Source organism: Lagenorhynchus albirostris, chromosome 5 (assembly GCF_949774975.1).
Source record: "Lagenorhynchus albirostris chromosome 5, mLagAlb1.1, whole genome shotgun sequence".
Taxonomy (NCBI): Eukaryota; Metazoa; Chordata; class Mammalia; order Artiodactyla; family Delphinidae; genus Lagenorhynchus; species Lagenorhynchus albirostris.
The window spans coordinates 73,461,904-73,484,833 of NC_083099.1; the positions used below are offsets into that span (position 1 = coordinate 73,461,904).

The following is a 22,930-nucleotide window of genomic DNA, read 5'->3' on the forward strand; positions in this document are numbered from 1 at the left end:
TGTTTTTTCATAGTGAACTCTCTATAATGCACCCGTTCTCCATGTCAGCATATCCAACATTCAAATTAAATGCGTATAATGAAGTAATGCCTTTATGTATGGCACTTTTAAAGATTTCTTGGTGCATTTAACACAAAAATTCTAGTAAGATTCTTATTACTTTACCTAGGTAAGCATTAGAATTTCAGGCCAAATTATTGAAGGTATTTCAACAGATCAGAAGTGCTTCCCTGGGTCTGATAGCCAGAACATTTTGAACAAATTTATTCTGAAACTGATTTAGAAAGAGCGAAGGCTCACGCTTATTACTCATTAATTTTTGAAAACCTTTCTAATTTGGAGCTCTGTAATACATTCATGGTGCCATGACATGTTTAAAAAATATTCATCCTTAAAAATACTAGAACATTCTTTGAAAACCTATTACACTTATTCTTTTAAGCTATTCTGATCTAAAGAAAGAATTAAAGTTTAGGAAAAGGGAAAATGAACATTTAAAAAAGTTTATTTCTAGCCCTGAAAGAACAAAATTATTGAACAAGGTCATCAAATACAGCAGTTAATGTCAATGTAACAATTAAATAATTGAATGGGATTAAATTAAAAATAAAAGTCAATATAAAATTTGAAGACAAAACAGAAAAGACAAGTTACTTTCACTTAGTTCCATTTCTATCTAACAAAAAAACCCAAAACAAACAAACAAAAAACACACAAGACATTCCTACCAAAGATGTTTGACAGAATTATCATACATTTCTTTCTCTCTCATTTGGCAACATTCTAGAATGGTGAATGAGAAAGACTTCAGTTCTCTCAAGGCCAGGCCAGTGCTTGGTTCTCCTTTGTAATTCCCACAATACCTACCACAGTGTCTTTGTCAAAGTGGTCAATAAATGTGTTAGTGAGAAATAAAATCTGTGTGTGTGTGTGTGTGTGTGTGTGTGTGTGTGTGTGTGTATTTTTTCCCCTTCTTACACATACTCATATACACACACTGTGGAAAAACTGATTTTAGTTGTTTATTGTGGGAGCAGTTGAGACAAGGAAGACAATCTGCTTTTTATATTACTATAATTTCACTAAAAAAAACCCCAAAAGAATCTTAATCTGGATTTTAGCTATATTCCATAATGATTTTTTGACATTTCACTGGATATGGATCTCAGTATATTTTAAAACTTTTAGATTAAAAAACTGATGCAAATTTAAGCACCCATTTTTTTTTTTCTAACTATAGCTACTGCCTGATCAGATCTAAAATTATTCTGGCTAGAATACAGTATATATAAACAAACATGTATTTATGTGAGCCCTACAAAGAAATCCTCATAGGTAGTTTTAAATTGCTTATTAAAGGCACAGGTCATTTAGGACTGGTGGTAACTAGATACATTTTAAGCAGCTTAATATTTATATGTTGAGGAGAAGAGAATTTGTACTGTGTGCCAGGCACTCAACACGAAAACAGAGTTGTGTTAGCCTTAGTTTCTTATGCTAGCACAATCACTCTACTTGTTTACTATTCTATGTAGGATGAAATATTCAATATTTTCATGGTTTCTCAGTTTTAACTGTCCCTTTCAAAGCAGCAAAAGGAACAAGAGGAGAAGGAAACTTTTAGACTGCCAGAGAGTCTGAAATATAATAAATACTATAGTAATATTGTCTTAATAACAAAAGAGGACTAAGGTAATTTTTAGATTTAAATGGGAATTTTCATTCTAAAGTAATGACAAAAAGGTAAATACAAAAGGCAGTTATTAAAAAAAAACCATGAATCTTGATTCAGATATAATTTTTCTTGCAACAACATGTGAACATTTTAATTTAAAATTAATAAATCACAATTCTGTATTGCTTTTAAGATTAAGATTATTCAAAAATTGACACATTTCAGAATTAACCAAAGTACATTTCTATTACAAGTTAGTTTATCCAAGTAAGTAAAGAATAAACCACAGCGTAGCTCCCGTAACCTAGGAGTCAGGTTTTAATGACAAAGTCCGTTGCCAGCAATGGACATGCAGGTAACCATCAAGGAAGTTGTAAATACAAACCCCAAACTGCTTCTATAAACTGAAAAGACCTTTGTTGAGTCACAGGCATAAAAATGGGGCATTGGCACTGCATTCAGTGAATATGGCCTTTATGACTTACGCATGGAAGTGCCTTCTAGAGTGGTCATGAGGATCACAGTCTTATACCATCTAGTTGGTTTTCTATTTCATTGGTAGCATCTTCTTTATCATAATCCATCCAGACAACTATTTACAAAGAATGTTCAAATCTGGAACTCAACAGACGCTGTAGCTTTCCACCAGAAATAAACCAGCTTATTTCTGTAAAGTAATTTAGTAATAGTTGTAGAAGGCCAATATAATCCAGAGAAAAAGGAAATCAAGAATCAAATTGAAAACAGAGACTATTAAGTGCTCTAGATACAAGTTTCACTAATTATCTTACTTATTTTTGTGAAAACCTTCCTGTATTACCAATTAAAAAAAAAAAAACCCCACCAGCCATTTCTATCCTTATACCTGTATCTTAACAGAGATATGATGGGAATGATAGGAAATAAAACTCATATTAAGTTCTCCTAATGTACTCCAAAACATCAAAATTATTTTTATTCATGATTTGTACTATTGCAGGATGGCAAGTAGGTGTGAAGTCAATGAGGAGCGAATGGTGGGAACAAAAAGCCAGAACCAAAGCACGTATTTTTCTCTTTCATGTGGCTCTTGGCATGTCAGAAGGGACAATACTGCCTCCAAAAGCCAAACAATTAAAATGATGAGAGAAGAAGAAGGGAGGAGGGGAAGGGAGAAGAGAGGGCACTCTAATAATTAATGTTACAGGTCACAGACCTTTTTAAAATCTTTAAAATAAAAAATGTATTGCTATCAACAAGCACATTTCATTACTCCTTCTTTCTCCAGTTTTTTACATGAATATTATTTACTTATTTGAAAAAAATCTAAAGTAACTCAACATCTCAAATGACCCATGAATTTACCAAGAAGTACTTTGTCACTTAAGTTCTCACAGACAGTAAAAATGTTGGTAATGGGCTGGGAACAACGTTTATAACAAATCTCTACAGTTTACTAGTCAGAAGCTGCACCTCTAAGTAACTGACATTTCTCTTTCATGAATATAATCTTATCTATTTTAGAGCTCACCAAGGTTCAAGCCTCTCACTTTGTCTCTGCTAGCTCCAAATATTTTTTACCTTTAAATGGAAACAAAAAGGTTAACTTTTAAATTCTGAAAATTCAATGGTTATAATATTATTTACCATGGGAAGGGGGGGAGGAGTAGGGTGAGAAAGGGTTAATTAAAAAACGAACTAGCTAAAATTACAACATATACAGAAACTTATTTCCAAAATGAAGGGAAAAAAAGAGGGAAGGGGAAACTAGCGGCACAAACCAAAGTCCTGAAGCCAAATCTGAAGAGGACATAGAAAGAAAAACAAAGTGTAAGAAAGTAGAGTCAATGGGATTCTTTTTCTGTTTCAATGATTTAGTTATAAATATAGATTATTAGTCTTCTCTCTATACATGTTAACAAATGCCAAACAACTCACTATTATGAAACTTTTAAAACTGATTCTTTCACATTTGTTTAAAAAGGTAAAAATCACATTCTTTTCTTCCCTTCCTTCAGTTCAAACTCTGAACTGAAATATTACATGTAACAATAGCTGGTTCTAACTTCTATACAAAGTTAAACGATATTGAACTCCTTTGCCAATATAAGGAGCTACATAATTTCTATCACACTTGTCTCCAATTTAGGCATAAGAAACATTTCTCAAAGCAACTCAAAAGGAGCAAGTCAAGGAAAAGAAAGTTATGGAGAGAAAAGAAGACTAGCAGATAAAACACATACTCTGAAAAACCCAAATCTGCCATTCAAGTACTGAAAATACCTCAAAAGGGACAATGAATGGGATCTATTATAATGAAGTCAGCAAAATAAAATGCAAATCTCAAGCATGATAAATGGCCCTGATGGGCTTTCTGCTGAAAGATGTAAGGCTAGTGATTCAGTCCACAATTCCTTTTGGACCCTAAAGAAGGGATTCAATAAGAAAGTTGTCATTCAGTTCTGCAATTTTTTCTTGGTTGTCTTCAGGAAATAGTAGCTTGTTTTTTTCCTCCTTGTTATGTAGACCATTTCTTTAAACCCCAAAAGAATAATAATTTTCATATATTAAAAGACTTCTTTTAGAAAATGGAGAAAAGAATATGAGGCCACGGCAATGATGTTAACGGTTACTCTTCATTGCTTCTTTAGCTGCCATGATCAGTGGTGTCAAGCTGGATAATGGTTTGGCCAGTTTCAGGAAGGGATGCTGTCAGAAAGAGTGGGGGAAAATAAATGTAAATGTCACCAGTTTAGAAGCCAAATATTTCAATTAAGCCCCTAAGACTACTTTATGGATCATAATTTATTTAACAAACACATATTTCAGTACTTCTATAAAATCAACATAATCACTACATCACTTTTATGGTTGAAAGTGTAGTCTTTTTAGTTTTTCTCATATTATAAAATCTCAGTTAAATGACCCAGATACCCATGCCTGCAATGAACTGGTGTGAGAACTGGTAATATGAAAAACTTATACATTTATCCCAGTATTATGGGTATTTTATTCTCAGCAGATAAAATCCTGAACTGCAGCAGCTGCCATGCTGCTGGTAATGAATGAATAGTGAAATGTAATTATGAACTCTATGTAAACTTTCTGCCGGTTACTCAAAAAAGTCAACTTTTTCCCAAAATAGAATTATTTCCAAATTCACCTGTAACAGTTCTCTGGCTGAACCCCTTTTCTCCACATCCATCTCCAAACATCGATTTAAGAAATCCCGAAATATGGGGGAAAGTTTCTCTGGGTTTTGAAGTTCTGGAGTTCCATTAGTCGCTATCAGGTACAAGGCCTAAGAATAGAAGAACAACTCTGACATACTTAAGATAGCTCAACAAAGTTAGAGAGTACTTTAAACTTTATGGATCTCTTACGTATTTAAAGACAATTGTCATACACACTAAAGTGTGGTTATTATTTCTACCCATTTCGATTAGATATTTTTCACTTTATTTTTAGATGTTACATTTCCCTGACTTTTTTCAAAATTATCTTCACCTTTTTCTTTTTTTGGATTATAAATACATACTGATAAATAAAACTACCACTATAATAAAATGGTATAAAGAAAAATGACCACAATCCCACCATCCACATATAGTATCCCATTTATCTTTCTTAAGATTTTTTTTCCAAGTCATACCACATTTCAAAACAATGGGATTTGTTGAAACTGCTTTAAGAAATTTTAAATTAGCTATATCTATATAGCTATAGATGAACAGGTGGAACACATAGGATTTTTAAGGCAATGAAGATACTCTTTAAGATACTTTTATAATGGACATGTTATTCAGTATACATTTGTCCAAACCCACGACATATGACATCAAGAGTGAACCCTAACGTAAACTATAGACTCTGGTGATACTGATGTGTCAGTGTAGGTTCAATGATGGTAAGAAATGTACCCTCTGTGAGGGATGGTGATAATGGGGGAGGTTATGCATGTGTAGGGGGAGAGGGCATATGGGAAATCTCTGTACTTTTCTCTCAATATTGCTGTGAACATGAAACTGCTCTAAAAAAACAAAGTCTTAAAAAAAAAAAAGAAACAAAACTAGCTATATCCCACCCTCATCATCACTATCAATAACAGATTAGATCTACAAAATTATTTTAATGGCTGAATTGAATAGTGTCTTATTATATGGGTGCTTCATAATTTAGTCAATCCCCTTTGGAAAATCCTTGTATTCTTTATGTAATTCTCTGACTATTTTCTTTGAATTCCTAGAAATGGAATTAAAAAAAAAAACGCTCAATAGACTTTTTAAAAGAAGTTTTAGATGTACAGAAAATTGAGCAGATAGTACACAGCTCCCATATACCACCCCTACACACATACACACACACACACACACACACACACACAGAATTCCCCATTAAAATCGTACATTAGTACGGTACACTTTGTTACAAGTGATGAACCAATACTGACACACTTTCACTAAACAGAAGTCTGTAGTTTACACTGGGGTTCACTCTTTGTATTGCACAGTTCTATGGGTTTTGACACACGTACATTGTCATGCAACTACCATTATAGTATCACACAGAATACTTTCACTGCCCTAAAAATTCCCTGTGTTCCACCTATTGGTTATTATGAATAATGCTGCCATGAACATTTGTGTACAAGTTCTTGGGTGGATGAATGCTTTTAATTCTCTTTGTTATTTACCTAGCAGTGGAACTGCCAAGTCACATGGTAACTCAAAGTTAATTTTTACAGGAACTGTCAAACTGTTTTCCAAAGTGCTGTACCATTTTACATTTCCACTAGCAGTGTATGAGGGTTCCAATTTCTTTACATTCTCACCAACACTTATCATTGTCTGCCTTTTTGATTACAGTCATTCTAGTAAGGGTGAAGTGATCTTGTTGAGGCTTTGATTTGCATTTCCTTATTAACTACTGATATTGAGTCATACATGATAATTTAAAAGAAGTAAAAGATAAAAGAGAAAGAAAAAGAAAGATGGAACTCTCCACCTCAGCTGCTGGAATATGTACATAACTGTTTAAAATCTACTGACTTCATCTGTTTCTCAGAACCCTCACTCTTTTGTTTGAATATGGGCTTTAACATTGCCATCTACACAGGCTTCTCATAGATGTGATCCTGCTTTCCTCTTTGTACCTGGGGGTACAGAGGCCAAGGTTCAAAGTCAACAACCTGAAGGATATATCTAGAGCCCCTTAATTCTGCAGAAAAGTGACCAAATTCTTACTTATGTGCAAATTTAGAAACCACACAGCTTACCAAAAATTTACAAACTCTTTACCTAACACATTCAACTCAATAAGCCAGAAGCAAATCATTTTTAGACGTAGAGTGAGGGCAGAGACTAGGTTTTATCAACTTCGTATCCTAAATTCTTGGCCAGTGCCTGGCAAAAGCAAGGTCTAAATAAATGATTTAAAGAAAATTATTTTTCTTAAAATAAGGCTGATGCTTAATTGGTCTTACCCTCAAAGGATTTTCATTGAGATATGGAGGCTCTCCTTCTACCATCTCAATAGCCATAATACCCAGAGACCAGATGTCAACCTTAGGGCCATAAGCTTTCCGTGTAACCACCTCTGGTGCCATCCAGTATGGCGTTCCAACCATAGTACTTCGCTTGCTCTGCTCAGGGGTGATCTGGGCACAGAAACCAAAGTCAGCTATAAAACAAAACAAAACACCTTGAGTTAATGGTGTCCGTGGGTTGTTTAAGAGTTTACTTAATATGATTTAACTAACTACATTTGAGTATTCAGCCTCTTAATTTTTAAGAAAGTATTAATAAAGAAAACCAGAATGGGCTTACAAATATTTTGATGATGTTATATACTCTCACTTTTTAACTTTTACTTCCCACAAGTAGAGGGTAAATTATCAGGAAGCCTTTTTTTTTTTTGGCGGTACGTGGGCCTCTCACTGTTGTGGCCTCTCCCGTTGCGGAGCACAGGCTCCGGACGTGCAGGCTCAGCCGCCATGGCTCACGGGCCTAGCCGCTCCGCGGCATGTGGGATCCTCCCGGACCGGGGCACGAACCCGTGTCCCCTGCATCGGCGGGCGGACTCTCAACCACTGCGCCACCAGGGAAGCCCTATCAGGAAGCCTTTTATTCTAAATAATTCTATCCTAAAAATTTTAATAAAGCTGAAAAAGGTCTAAAAGAAAAAGTCACCAAAGCTGGACACCAAAACTATGTCCACTGTGAATCAGGCAAAGGTCAGGAAGTGGAAATTACTTTTGAAGAAAATAAACAGAAGCTAGAATTAATAATAATAAGCATCCGACTCAGCAGAGAGCCTAGGAAAAGAACATGTTTAACTGCAACTGTACCTACAAGGTCTTCACCAGCATTACTCTATTCCAAGCACCTCATTTTATAACTGAAGAGCAGAATGCCTAATTTAGTACCCAGTATTAATTTAGTGGAAAAGTCAAGATGAGAATCCAGAATTTTTTCCTTCCTTCTACTGTTAAACCCATTCTACTCCATATGTAAACACTGTTAACATTTAGGTTTGTAAGCTTTAGACTCTTCGTTATGCATTTCCAAATGTACAAATAATACCCGTGAACTGACTGATTTATTTTACCTAGTTAGGATATTTTGTAAACTGCTTTTTAAAACCTAATTTTTTAGATATCTTTCCATATTAGTACATTAACCCACCTCACTATTATAACTACACAACTTCACGGAACATAAAAATACCATAATGTATTTAACCATTTCTGTACTACGAGACATTTAAGATATTGTTGGACTTTCTTTACAAGGTTGCAGAGAACATTTTTGTACTTATTGCTGTGCGTATGTTCAGTAATTCTATAGGAGAGAATCCTAAAAGAGCAATTGTTAGGTCAAATCATAACATTTACAGCTAAAATGAGTGCTTATAACTGTTCCAAGTATAATACCTCATAAGAATTAACATACCTCATGATAATTTTATGAGACAGGCATATTTACTACTGTTATGATTTCCATTTTACAAATGGAGAAACTGAGGCATACATATTTTTAGATAACTTATCCAAGATCATTCATCTAGTAAGTGGTAGAGCCATGGTAACATATTAACCAAAAAAGTCAAATTTAGTTACCTGTGTATCCACCAAAAGTGTATGAGAATGTCAATTTCTAGTTTTCCCACTAAAATTACAATTATTAACTATATATTCTGACTATCTGACAGAACCTGGGTCCCCTTTTCTTGTGGTTGAATAACCTTTGGAGTATCTATCTTAAAAAAAGAGATGTTGAAAAAGGAGCCAAACTCTCTAGGCAAACAGAAGAAAAAGTTTTTGGTCTCCTGATCTAAGAAATGCCTTGAATTTTGCATAGTTGGAGAAACCTCAGTAGAAGGTCTTCTTGAATCCTCCAGAGGACATGGTTGGAACTGAGATTATAGCCAGCAGAGGAAAGGAGTTTTTGGGTTTTTTTTCCATGACTCTACCATGTCTGATACAGAAGTTAATTAGGGAAAGAGGTTTACACATGGTTTTTTTCAGACCTTGTCATCTCTGACATAACGGTCATACAGTCCTCCCCCAATTAGGCCACCATCTACCAAATCCAGAGAAAGATGAACAGCATAATGACAAAAACCTACCCCAACAGGTAGCAGAGATAAATCCAAGTTTATGTTTGGAAGACAGCACCAACATTATAATAGTCCCAGACACTGTTCCTCAATGCTTTACATTTTTACTACTCAGAAGAATTCTCTGAGATAGGTACTGTTATTTTCCTTATCATACAAATGAGAAAATGGACACAAAAAGAGATTACGTAACTCACCCAAAATTATTCAGCAAGTAGTAGCAGATCCGCTATTTAAACTCAAGCTGTCCAGCTGACAGTCCATATCTTTTTACTACTATTCTCCCCCACTGCATGTATTGTCATAAAAATGTTAATAGCAGAAGAGGGTTTTTACTTAAACAAAAGGCAGAAAATTATAAGTAACATATAAATGTTATTTATTCACTTGTTACTCACTAAGTTTAACAGATCCTTCCATGCCCAAAAGCACATTGTCACTTTTGATGTCTCTGTGGATCACTTGATTAGCATGTAAAAACTCCAATGCCTGTAAACACTGAACAGGAGAAAAACACCTATCAATGAAACAGTCCCTGAAAAGTCTAAGGAAAGTTCACATACACCATTTATGACCTGAGCACCACCTCTAGTAACCAGCAGAAGATACTCTAATAATATTATGAAGAAAAAAATCCTGTCACATGCAGTTGTGAAAATAAGACACCTAAAATAATTAGATCCCCCTCTTCCCACTCTCTGCTCTTATCCAGAGACAATTATTATATAATGTCTTATCTAGGCCTATTTCTGCCACAGATTATTTAATACCATAGAATATCACTTAGTCTTCAATGTTCTCATTTATGAAATGGTGGGTGGGTCTACATGATTTCTAGGCCTGCTCAGGTTTAAATGCCTAAAGGTATGCAGCACTTGGTAAATATGCACAAGGCTTTTTAGAAATCATTTCAACAGTAAAGGATAAACTTATCATTTCCATTTGAATCTGAAATATGCCAAAGTCTAATCAATGTAAGCCACTGCGGGTCTGGTTCTCTCCAGCTGTTCGATGCTATGTAAAATGTTTTCTTCATTTCTTCTATGGTAGGTTTTACATAAAGCTATACCCACACCCTAGACACCAGTGATGATCCTGGACACCACTTCCGTCTTATGCCATATTTCAGAAAGCACTGAGTCAAAAGAGCAGAAGAACTACTCTTACTTCCTTAAAAACAAGAATGAAATTCAATTTAAAAAATCTGCTTGCTATGTTTTTTTAATGTAAACTGAGTATAAATTGTAACTTGGAAAAAGTTGTTTTTATTTCTTACCCCCACTAAAGTAGAACAACAAATAAAGTCTGTACATCATTAATAACAAAAATCTCACTCAAAATAATCTACTATTCAAAGAAAAAAACCAGATTAACTGTGTATTACTGCAATACATTTACCAAGCATTTAAGCAGATTCCTGGAAAGAACAAATCCCCAGAAAAATACTTGTGTAAACAAATAGAAACAAACGTTATCACAATTAGAGGAACTACTAAAATAATTTTATATTGATTATGAAAAAAATTATTAGAAAAACAAGTTAAGTATAAATAGATAAATCCTTAAGTTTTTATCAGCTTTTAAGTGATCAAACATTCTTTGTTAAGGGATATATTATTGTTTCCCTCCTGAAAGAGTCAAGAGGGCTCCCCTTAGGTGAAGCATAATTACATTAGAATTAAAAGTTTCAAAGAATAGTTTTTAAAAAACACCTAATAAAAGCTGAAAAAGGAAAAACATCACATATACTGTTCTTACATGAACAAAGTTTATAATTTACTTATAATTCACTGTAAAAATGCTGAAAGCCATATCACAGGAAACATAATAGTCGTAAGAACTTTTACAATTTTGTCCTTTGTGACAATGATTCCTAGGGTACTCGAAGAAAGTACTGTTGCAATTTTAATGACAATAAGCAAATCATTAACCTAAGTCTCATCTGTAGGAAAAGATTACATGGAAGAAAGAAAGGCTCATTTTTGGCTTAGATCTAGGCAATGTGGCAGAATTCTACTAGCCTAAGCAAACAGTATGTCTCAAATTCATTAATGAATATCATCTCATTGGTCACCTTTAAAGAGATCGATAAGGCCACAAGTAAACTTATTAATTAATACTTAGGGTGAAGATGTGTACCACTTTGTCCTTGTTTCCACTGTTGAGCAGTGTATTTTTAATGGCACTCCCTCTCACCCTTAAAAGTATCCTGCTTGGATAATAACTAAAAATTTGCTTCTTTTCACATCCTGTTAACCACATTGTTACTGTAACTTTTCAAAAAGGGAGCAAACTCACCTCTCTGCATACAGCAGCAATCTGTGCTTCATCCATGCAGGTCTCTGTTACAACATCAGTAAGTGATCCCCCAGCGAGGTACTCCATTACCACAAACAATTCGTCTCCCACCAGGTAACTAAAAAAAAGAACATACAAAATACATTCACACTTTCACTTTTTCTAAACACGTGGCACTCTATATTGAAGAATTCAAATGTTAGGAATCCTAATTTAAAAAACTAGAAAGCTGGTAGCTTTGATAGCTGGGAAGAAAACTGAAAAGTTGCTATGGAACAGCACAAAAAAAAAATACCCGAGGGTCATTATGATTTTCCCAAATCACTTTAAAATTTTGCCTGCAATTCTAATTTGAGTGTGTACACAGATTATTCCAATTCAAATAACCTTGTATGGCAGGAATGATTTGTCCTTTTTTACAGATGAAGAGATGGAGGCTTGGAAAGGCTAAGTAACTCATCCAAGGTCACACAGCCAGTAAGTGCCAGAACAAAACCTGAAGCCAAGCACAACTGATTCCAAAGCTTATGACTTATTTTAACCACCATGCTTTACTGACTTGAAATACTATTTTAAAAAGCAGAGAAATGTACCTGGAAAGTTTCTTTCTATGAACATGGCCCCAGAGCTAGCCCTAAAGTCTAAAAATGTGTTTTCTTTTAACCCATTCAAAACAAATTTAAATATGGAAATTTAAAAAAAATCACCTATGATTCCCTATCTCCAATATAATCACTACTATAATTTTCATTTATTTTTCTACAATTCTTCTTTCATTCACATATATGTAACTGCTTTAAAAAAAAAACAGATGTAAGGTAATTCCCTGGCGGTCCACTGGTTAGGACTCTGAGCTCTCACTGCCTAGGGCTCGGGTTCAAGCCCTGGTTGGGGAACTAAAATCCCATATGCCACATGGTGCGGCCAAAAATAAAAAAAATTTAAAAATTTAAAAAATAAAAAATGTAAGATACATAATTTTCTCTTCTACTTTTTGTTCTCCTATTTAACATCAATTCCTAAATTAAGTGAGGTTTTGATAAACATGCTATTTGCCCATGAAAGACAAAATTTGAAATCAAAATTGACTTGAAAGTTTAAAAACTGTGTGGCTGGTCACCTCTGTCAGTCAAGACATGAATCACAGCCAACGTTTCCTTAATGTTTCTGCTTCTGATCATTTGTAATTCATATGAGCACCAGCAGCAATGTCCTTCATTTAACTGCCTTCTCTCACTTGCCAAGTGACAGCTATGTAGAAAAAGGACCTTCTAAACTGTAATATGCTATTTTTACCTCTCCTCCTCCTTCAAGTTTATTTTTCAGTGTTGACACTCAACCTTAGTCTAACTAAACTGGCTAGCCCCCAAAACCATGAGACTTAAAATTTCAACATTTTTCTCCCAATGTTTAAGAAATATTTATATTTACCTGTCTAAGAAGTTAACTATGTTGGGATTCTTTAATTCTTTCATCACCAGAATCTCATTAATGATCAATTCCTTCTTTGGCTGTTTCTGTAAATTAATCTGCTTAATAGCAACCTATGATGGAAACAGGAAAAAAAAAAGTCAGAACAAGTTTCCTAATACTCTTAGAAAATTACAAACACAGATCAGTTAATAATCTAATTTACTACATACATACTATACGATGAGATTATAATTTACTCATAGGCAGTACTTTAACTTCCACACTGCCTATGCACAATTCTTTGTAATACACAGAGCTTAAATATTTTTAGATTTCTCTTGAAATCTAAATGCAAGGTCAGCCCAGTGCCAGGAATTAATCCTCTTTTCATCCCAAGCTGGGAAAATAATTTTTAAAATATTTATTTATGAAACCAAACACATAATTACTTCTTTTTTCCCCTCAATAAGGAAAGTGCTATAAAATTACCTAGAGTAATTCTTTCAACATATTCAACTGCAAGAAATTCCTTACTGATTATTCACAGGCAGATCTAGTTTCTTCCCATATTAAAAGCTAATGGTAACACCCAGAAGTATGAAAAAGTAGCTACCTCTTGTCCCAATGCCACATCAGTAGCAGTGAAAACTGTGCCAGAAGCCCTAGGGAAAAGAAGACATAACCAGATTTAAGGTTTCAAAATCATTCTCATTTATAACATCCAAAGACTTTATACTCAGAACAACTAAGAAGAGGTTAAAGAACGTTTAAGACTAAACATCTTTAAAAGAAGTAAAAGCAAAAACAAAGGGGGAAAAAATAAGAAAAAGAGGCAATTCTTGTGGCCAAAACTTATGTTAGAAATTTGTCATAAATTTCAGATCTACAAAAATACAGAAAAAAGATAAAGAAAAGAAAGAAAAAAGTCACATATACTCATGGATCCACTGCCCTGTTTAAGAAACAAAGAACTACAAATAAATTTGAAGGTTCTTATGTGCCCTTTCCAAAGGCATCCTACCTCCTCCCTAAAGTAATCTATATTGGGTGTTTATTCTGTATTTGATGTGCATCATTTACATGTATTTCTCTATACTTTATACTCTATACTTTCTATAACGGTGTGTACCGCTATAGAAAATGTTTCACATAATTTTTTTTTTTTTTTTTTTGGTGGCACGCGGGCCTCTCACTGTTGTGGCCTCTCCCGTTGCGGAGCACAGGCTCTGGACGCGCAGGCTCAGCCACTCCGCAGCATGTGGGATGTTCCCAGACCAGGGCACGAACCCGTGTCCCCTGCATCGGCAAGTGGACTCTCAACCACTGCGCCACCAGGGAAGCCCCAATTTTTTAACTTCATATAAATGATTTCATTTTATGTATTTTCCTATAATTTGCTTTTTTAATTCAACACTGGATTGGGGATGGTCATCCATATGGATAGGTGTTATCCTTGTTCACTTGTAATTATTACATATATTATCCAGTATACTATTTACAATTTATCCATTCTCAGGCAGAAGAATATTAACATGATTTTCAATTTCTTGTTATTAAAACCAGTGCCGCAAGTGAATTTGGTTTTTAAAAAGAAATTCATAAGGAAGTTTTCAAAAAGACTCAAGCTCACTTTCTAAACTGACAGAACACTTTCCAGAGATTAATAACATTAAAAATTCAAGATGTTCATTTGCTCCCAAGCAACAGAAAAAAAGATTTCAGTTATCATAGTTTAAAAATACAAATTATTGGGAATTCCCTGGAGGTGCAGTGGTTAGGACTCCACGTTTCCACTGCAGGAGGCCTGGGTTCAGTCTCTGCTCAGGGAACTAAGATCCCATGAGCCATGTGGCACAGCCAAAAAATAATGATAAAAATTTTTTAAAAAATACAAATGGGGCTTCCCTGGTGGCGCAGTGGTTGAGAATCTGCCTGCCAATGCAGGGGACACGGGTTCGAGCCCTGGTCTGGGAAGATCCCACATGCCGCGGAGCAACTAAGCTCGTGCGCCACAACTACTGAGCCTGCGTGTCTGGAGCTTGTGCTCCACAACAAGAGAGGCTGCGACAGTGAGAGGCCCGCACACCGCAATGAAGAGTGGCCCCCGCTCACCGCAACTAGAGAAAGCCCACACACAGAAACTTAGACCTAACACAGCCAAAATAAATAAATAAATTTTAAAAATACAAATGATTGAACACAATCAGAAGATCAGTAGAATTAAATATCCATACTTAATGATGTGATTAAAATGCAGGTTTTTAAAACTATAATCCTGTAGTAAATTTTCTTACTGTCTTTTAAATATTTGCCAGGCAATTTTCCCACCCATCTAATTTCTTATCACCAACGCAAAATAACACTTAAGAAGAAACAATGCACAATCACTGCTAAGTAGTACAGTATTTTAATAGCATCTAGAAATAAACGCATTACTTATTTACACAAATCCAAGGATACTACTCATAGAATACCAGAAGTGCTCAATGTCAGCAGGCAAAAGAGATATCATGCTGGGCACCCAGGAAATAATGAATATTCTGGTAATACAGTCACAAATACTTACCCTTGCCCAATTTTTTCATATCTTGTGTATTTTTTCTTAGGGTCACCTATGCTTACAATAGTTCCTATTTTAAACAAAAACAACAAAAAGTTGGAAACTCAGTCAAGCATTTAAAAATTGTAAACTAATTCTGATAACATTATTTCTTTTAATAACCTCCACTGATTTTAGAAGTTTTCAAACATAACACTAAGTTTCAAAAATAATGTATGTTTCAAACACTAAAGAAACAATTAACAAAAATAAAAAAGTATCAGAAGCAAGAAGACACATTATTTCCACTAGGTTAGACCTCCTAACTAATGTCTTGATTATCCCACCTCCTCAAAATGACCACGTTTTAGAATGACCAACAGTACTAGTTTTCTTGAGACTAAGGGGGTTTTAGGATGTGGCATGTTCAGTCTTAAAACTGGTAAATTCCCGGGGAAAGGAAAAGTTGGTCATCCTACTTATCATACTCCACTGAAATGTACTAAACTAATGATAAGTTATAAAACTACTTACTATGAGAAAAAATATAAATATTTATATATATATAAAATACCCAAATGAAAAACCCTAAATGGCTTTTCTGACTCTTCTCATATATCTTATATCTTTCAATATATTTAGGAAATCACTTATTACTATAAACATTACTCTAATGTGAACTAATCATACATGTGTTTTAGGAAAGTTCACTATGTCACAACTAAGAAACAGGTTTTATTTTACTTTATTTAACTTTTAATTTTACATTGGAGTATAGCTGATTAACAATTTTGTGATAGTTTCAGGTGCACAGCAAAGGGACTCAGCCATACATATACATGTATCCACTCTCCCCCAAACTCCCCTTCCATCCAGGCTGCCACGTAACATTGGGCAGAGTTCCCTGTGCTATACAGTAGGTCTTTGTTGGTTATACTTTTTTTTTTTAATTAAAAAAATTTTTTTTAATTTTTGGTTGTGTTGGGTCTTCGTTGCTACGCGAGGGCTTTCTCTAGTTGCGGTGAGCGGGGGCTACTCTTTGTTGCGGTGCACAGACTTCTCATTGCTGTGCCTTCTCTTGTTGTGAAGCACGGGCTCTAGGAGTGCAGGCTTCAGTAGTTGTGGCACGCAGGCTCAGTAGTTGTGGCACATGGGCTTAGTTGCTCCGTGGCATGTGGGATCTTCCCGGACAAGTGATCGAATCCATGTCCCCTGAATTGGCAGGTGGATTCGAAACCACTGTACTACCAGGGAAGTCCCTGGTTATCCATTTTAAATATAGCAGTGTCTACATGACAATTCCAAACTCCCTAACTATCCCTTCCCCCATTCTTCCCCCCTGGTAACCGTAAGTTCATTCTCTAAGTCTGTGAGTCTGTTTCTGTTTTGTAAATAAGTTCATTTGTATCATTTCTTTTTAGATTGCCCATATAAGGGATATCATACGATATTTCTCTTTCTCTGACTTACTTCACTCAATATAACAATCTCTAGGTCCATCCGTGGTGCTGCAAATGGCATTATTTCATTCTTTTTAATGGCTGAGTAATATTCCATTGTATGTACGTACCACATCTTCTTTATCCATTCCTCTGTCGATGGACATTTAGGTTGCTTCCATGTCTTGGCTATCATAAACAGTGTTCCAATGAACACTGGGGTGAATGCACCCTTTCGGACCATGTTTTTCTCCAGGTATATGCCCAGGAGTGGGACTGTAGTGTCATGTGGTAGCTCTACTTCCAGGTTTTTAAGGAACTTCCATACTGTTCTCCATAGTGTTGTTCCAATTCACATTCCCACCAACAGTGTAGGAGGGTTCCCATCTCTCCGCACCCTCTCCAGCATTTATTGTTTGTGGATTTTTTGATGAAAGCCATTTTTGACTGGTGTGAGGTGATATCTCATTGTAGTTTTGACTTGCATTTCTCTAATAATTAGTGATGTTGAACATCTTTTCATGTGTCTCTCGGCCACCTGTGTCTTCTTGGAGAAATACCTATTTAGGTCTTCTGCCCATTTTTTGATTGGGTTGTTTGTTCTGATATTAAGCCTCATGAACTGTTTGTAAATTTTGGAGACTAATCCCTTGTTAGTCACATCATTTGCAAATATTTTCTCCCAATCTGTGGGTTGTCTTTTCGTTTTGTTTATGGTTTCCTTTGCTGGGCAAAAGCTTTTGAGTTTAATTAGGTCGCGTTTGTTTATTTTTGTTTTTATTTCCATTATTCTGGGAGACAGATCGAAAAAGATATTGTTGCAATTTATGTCAGAGAGTGTTCTGCTTATGTTTTCCTCTAGGAATTTTAGAGTGTCCAGTCTCACATTTAGGTCTTTAATCCATTTTTGAGCTTATTTTTGTATATGGTGCTAAAGAATGATCTAATTTCATTTTTTTACATGTAGCTGTCCAGTTTTCCTGCAACCATTTAAGAGACTGTCTTTCCACCATTGTGTAGTCTTGCCTCCTTTGTTGTAGATTAATTGATCACAGGTGCATGGGTTTATTTCTGGGCTTTCTATCCTGTTCCACTGATCTATATTTCTATTTGTGTGCCAGTACCATACTGTTTTGATGACTGTAGCTTTGTAGTATAGTCTGAAGTCAGGGAGCCTGATTCCTCCAGTTCCATTTTTCCTTCTCCAGATTGCCTTGGCTATTTGGGGTCTTTTGTGTCTCCATATAAATTTTATGATTTTCTTGTTCTAGTTCTGTGAAAAATGCCATTGGTAATTTGATAGGGATTGCAGTGAATCTGTAGATTGCCTTGGGTAGTACAGTCATTTTGACGATATTGATTCTTCCAATCCACGAATATGGTGTATCTTTCCATCTGTTTGTCTTCTTTGATTTCTTTCGTCAGCGTTGTATAGTTTTCGGAGTACAGGTCTTTTGTCTCCTTAGGTAGGTTTACTCCTACGTATTTTATTCTTTTGATGCAATGGTAAATGGGATTGTTTCTTGAACTTCTCTTTCTGATCTTTCGTTGTCAGTGTATAGAAATGCAACAGATTTCTGTGTATTAATTTTGTAACCTGCAACTTTACCAAATTCATTGATTAGCTCTAGTAGTTTTCTGGTAGCATCTTTAGGATCTACTATGCATACTATCATGTCATCTGCAAACAGTGACAGTTTACCTTCTTGTTTTCCAGTCTGGATACCTTTTATTTCTTTTTCTTCTCTGACTGCTGTAGCTAGGACTTCCAAAACTATGCTGAATAATAGTGGTGAGAGTGGACATCCTTGTCTTGTTCCTGATCTTAGAGGAAATGCTTTCAGCTTTTCACCATTGAGTGTGATATTAGCTCTAGGTTTGTAGTATATGCCCTTTATTATGTTGAGCTATGTTCCCTCTATGCCCACTTTCTGGAGAGTTTTTTATCATATGTGTGACGAATTTTTTCAAAAGCTTTTTCTGCATCTGTTGAGATGATCATATGGTTTTTATTCTTCAATTTGTGGGTGTGGTGTATCACACTGCTTGATTTGTGGATACTGAAAAATCCTTGCATCCCTGGGATAAATACCAATTGATCATGGTGAATGATACTTTTACAGTATTATTGGATCTGGACTGCTAGTATTTTGTTGATTATTTTTGCATCAGTGATATGTTCATCAGTGATACTGGCTGTAATTTTCTTCTTTTGTGGTATCTTTCTCTGGTTTTGGTGTCAGGGTGATGGTGGCCTCACAGAATGAGTTTAAGAGTTTTCCTTCCTCTGCAATTTTTTGGAACAGTTTCAGAAGGACAGGAGTTAGCTCTTCTGTAAATGTCTGATGGAATTCGCCTGTGAAGCCATCAGGTCTTGGACTTTTGTTTGTTGGGAGTTTTTAAATCACAGTTTCAATTTCAGTGCTTGTGATTGGTCTGTTCATATTTTCTATTTCTTCCTGGTTTAGTCTTGGAAGGTTGTATTTTTCTAAGAATTTGTCCATTTCTTCCAGGTTGTCCATTTTATTGGCATACAGTTGCTTGTAGTAGTCTCTTATGATCCTTTGTATTTCTGTGGTGTCCGTTGTAACTTCCCCTTTTTCTTTTCTAATTTTATTGATTTGAGTCCAGTCCCTTTTTTTCTTGATGAGTCTGGCTGAAGTTTATCAATTTTGTTTATCTTTTCAAAGAACCAGCTTTTAGTTTTATTGATCTTTGCTACTGTCTTCTTTGTCTCTATTTCATTTATTTCTGCTCTGATCTTTATGATTTCTTTCCTTCTACTAACTTTAGGTTTTGTTTGTTCTTCTTTCTCTAGTTGCTTTAGGTGTAAGGTTAGGTTGTTTGTTTCAGATTTTTCTTGAGAAACAGATTTTAAAATTAGGATATCGTACATAAAACTCTAACTTATATTCATATTAACAGTAAGTCAAAACATGAGAAAACCACACTAAATTTTCACTTAAACTTTCACTAGGTAAAAAGAGAGAGGGGCATATCAAAGAAATTCACAGATATAATCCAGTTTTACATAGGTACCCAACCTCAAGCCTACTGCCAATATATAATATTTTTCCTTGATCCCTCTAGGTCAGTATCCTTTATAACTAAAGTTGCTATAGACTTGTAGTGAGATGTTATTGCTACCCTCTCTGGCACTGTGTGTATTATTTCCAGTGCTTGATCCAGGCCAATGATAGCTGATGGATGAAAAAGGAGAAGAGAAAAAAATATATTTTATGCTTACACATATTATCTATATAGGCCATTTTGTTTAGTTATTTAGGGGCATATTTTATTCTACAGGTGTACATAAATATATACAAACTTCCTTTGATAAAGTTTCCAACTAGGACCCATAGATTTGGCCCTTTGAGAAGAAGTATTGCTCCCCAAGGTACTGACTATTTTGCAAAGATGCTGCTCACCGGCCAGCACATAATAATAAGAAAGCAAAGAACAGTATTATTTTGGCTTTACTACATTAATTGAAGCTGTTGTTCCTAGAAGAAAACAATTTATTTTTTATGTCTTAAGCCAACATATAAGACATAAATCAAGATCCACCTGGGCCAAATGTTTCAGGGGCTGTTAACAATTTAAGAATAATGTAAAATGTAGTTAACATACTTAATTTCTCCATAATCTCTTCATCTGTCATTTTGGCCTTCTTTTTCTGTTTGTCTGAAGTCTTGGCACCACTATCAACATTAGAATCACCAACTGGTGCAGGAATAGGATCAATTACAGACCGTGTATAAATCTGCAGAGAAACAGTTAATTACCGAGACTTGAGGAAAAATATTTTTAGGTATTCTTACTGGCACACTGTTCAGTTCTTTGATTTTTTGACAAAAACTAAGTTGTCCTCAGTGTTCTAAAGAATGAGAATAGTATTTTCAGACTTGTCTTATGAAAGACTGGTAACTAAGATGCAATGTGAAACATTTTTCTTTGGCACATCATGTATATATTTTAAAAGTCTGTGTAGCAAAACAGCAGATCTGTGAATGAAATTTAAGTGTAATCAGATTGAAAATAATATGCCAGAAATGAAGCAAAAAGAAGTACAAGTTAAAAGTCATATTTTTTCTACAAGAGAGAAATAAGGAGCAAAGAAACCCTGATGTTGAAATAACTATTATTAATTTCCACAAAATTTTTTTATACAAATATAATATCTACCATTTCATTTCAAACAGCCAGTTCTAAGTGGTAAAGAAAATAGAGCTCTCTACCATTAGATGAGGATCCATTGGCAGTCCTTGGAGCCTTACCTGCCTATTGTGCCAACACTTCATCATGCTCCCTGGACTTTATTTGTATTAGTACAGGGAGAGGGACAGGACTCTTTCTGTCTCTATCTAAGGTTTTTATTATTAAAATTCTCCCATATCTGTTAGAAACTTCACTCTCAGCAGCCTCTTGAATGATACCAAGGCTTTAAGAGAAATGTTAAATGGGAGTTAAATACGTACTTTGGATAAAAGGTAAGATCCAAGTTTTAGTTACAGTACTTTTCTGCACTGAGATAAACAGAAAGAGGCAAAGAAACAGATGAGTTCTCTGGAACGGATGGTGTAATACAGAAAGAAAACAAAATGAGAAAAGTATTTTAACTTTTAAAGAATCCATTCGGTTTTAATTTTCAAAAAACTAGTTTTTTGATGAGTGGTGTTTAGGTAAAGATCTCCTAGTCAAATATCCGATATTAAAACATTTTAAGCCTGAGGACTTTTAAAAAATTAATCACTGGAAGTTAAATACAGACTGCTTTTTAAAACACACATGCACAGACACACACAACCCAATTCACTAATCAGAAACTCACTGATTTTGTATGATCTGGTCGTGGGGCAATAACAGGAGGAGGAGTCTCTTCATCATCATCGTCTTCTTCTGTTACTACTGCTGTTTCCGAACCCTTGGTATTCAGCTGCATTTATCACAGGAGCAAAGTGAGGAAGACAAGTCAAATATGACTATCTCTCTTTTTCATCATACTTGAAAAAATATTTAATAGCTCATTTCAAAGCAATAAAACCTCACTGGTTCTAATCTAATCATTTAAAAAGTAAAGGTAGGGGCTTCCCTGGTAGCGCAGTGGTTTAGAGTCCACCTGCCAATGCAGGGGACACGGGTTCGTGCCCCGGTCCGGGAAGATCCCACATGCCGCAGAGCGGCTAGGACCGTGAGCCATGGCCGCTGAGCCTGCACGTCTGGAGCCTGTGCTCCGCAATGGGAGAGGCCACAACAGTGAGAGGCCCACATACCACAAAAAAAAAAAAAAAAAAAGTAAAGGTAATTCTATATGTTACAGAAAAGTTTATGAAACAAATGTATACAGTAAATACCAAGTATTCTTAAGAGGGAATTCATACCTTTTATAGAGAATTTTATACCGTTTTAACAAGCCCAAAAAGTAAACAATTTGTTAAGACCAAAAACAAAAATCCTTTGGACTTTGTATAAGTCAGAGATTTCTGGCTATTTAAAACAGCTAGATTCACCAGAAGTTGTGACTAACAAAGCAAAAGAGGAAGGCATTATCCTTTATACAGAGCTTATTATATGCTAGGTGTATGCTAAGTAGGTACTTTACATGTTATTACATATAGTCTTCAAATAACTCCAGGAGACTGTGTCCTCCTAATTGAGGAATTGAAAATAAAATAGCTACTGTTTGCAAGAGGTATTTGTGCTTACATGATAACTTAGATAAAGTTTCAGACAACTCTGAAGATTCTGACAGGCTTCTATTGTTCAGTATATTTCCATAGCCTATATTCAGTAGGATGATGCCAGAGGAAAATGCTGGCAAGTTCTTTGTGTTCATGTTTATATATGGAAACATTATCAAAAGTAGCTAAACTGCTCTAAAGATCATAAGCTTTAGTTACTTTAAGCATCACCTGAGGAAATTCTATTTGCTTAATATGGCTTCCTCAAATAATCAAGTGGCTAGCTAAA

The 22,930-nt window shown here is 35.1% G+C and overlaps 1 protein-coding gene across 2 annotated transcripts in view; it reads right to left on the reverse strand.

Annotated features, from left to right (window-relative positions):
- Positions 1–489: 489 nt before the first annotated feature.
- PAK2 (p21 (RAC1) activated kinase 2) overlaps positions 490–22,930 on the reverse strand; it is an 80,655-nt gene continuing 58,214 nt past the window's right edge. For both annotated transcript variants that reach the window (XM_060150366.1, XM_060150367.1), the window contains 11 exons: positions 21,792–21,896; positions 20,591–20,723; positions 15,549–15,612; positions 13,596–13,644; positions 13,001–13,113; positions 11,570–11,687; positions 9,670–9,769; positions 7,137–7,333; positions 4,818–4,955; positions 3,186–4,363; positions 490–2,342 (listed from right to left, as the gene is read on the reverse strand). In XM_060150366.1, the coding sequence (XP_060006349.1) occupies positions 4,277–4,363; positions 4,818–4,955; positions 7,137–7,333; positions 9,670–9,769; positions 11,570–11,687; positions 13,001–13,113; positions 13,596–13,644; positions 15,549–15,612; positions 20,591–20,723; positions 21,792–21,896 (1,104 nt within the window). In that variant the 3' untranslated portion in view covers positions 490–2,342; positions 3,186–4,276. The remainder of the gene's footprint in view (positions 2,343–3,185; positions 4,364–4,817; positions 4,956–7,136; positions 7,334–9,669; positions 9,770–11,569; positions 11,688–13,000; positions 13,114–13,595; positions 13,645–15,548; positions 15,613–20,590; positions 20,724–21,791; positions 21,897–22,930) is intronic.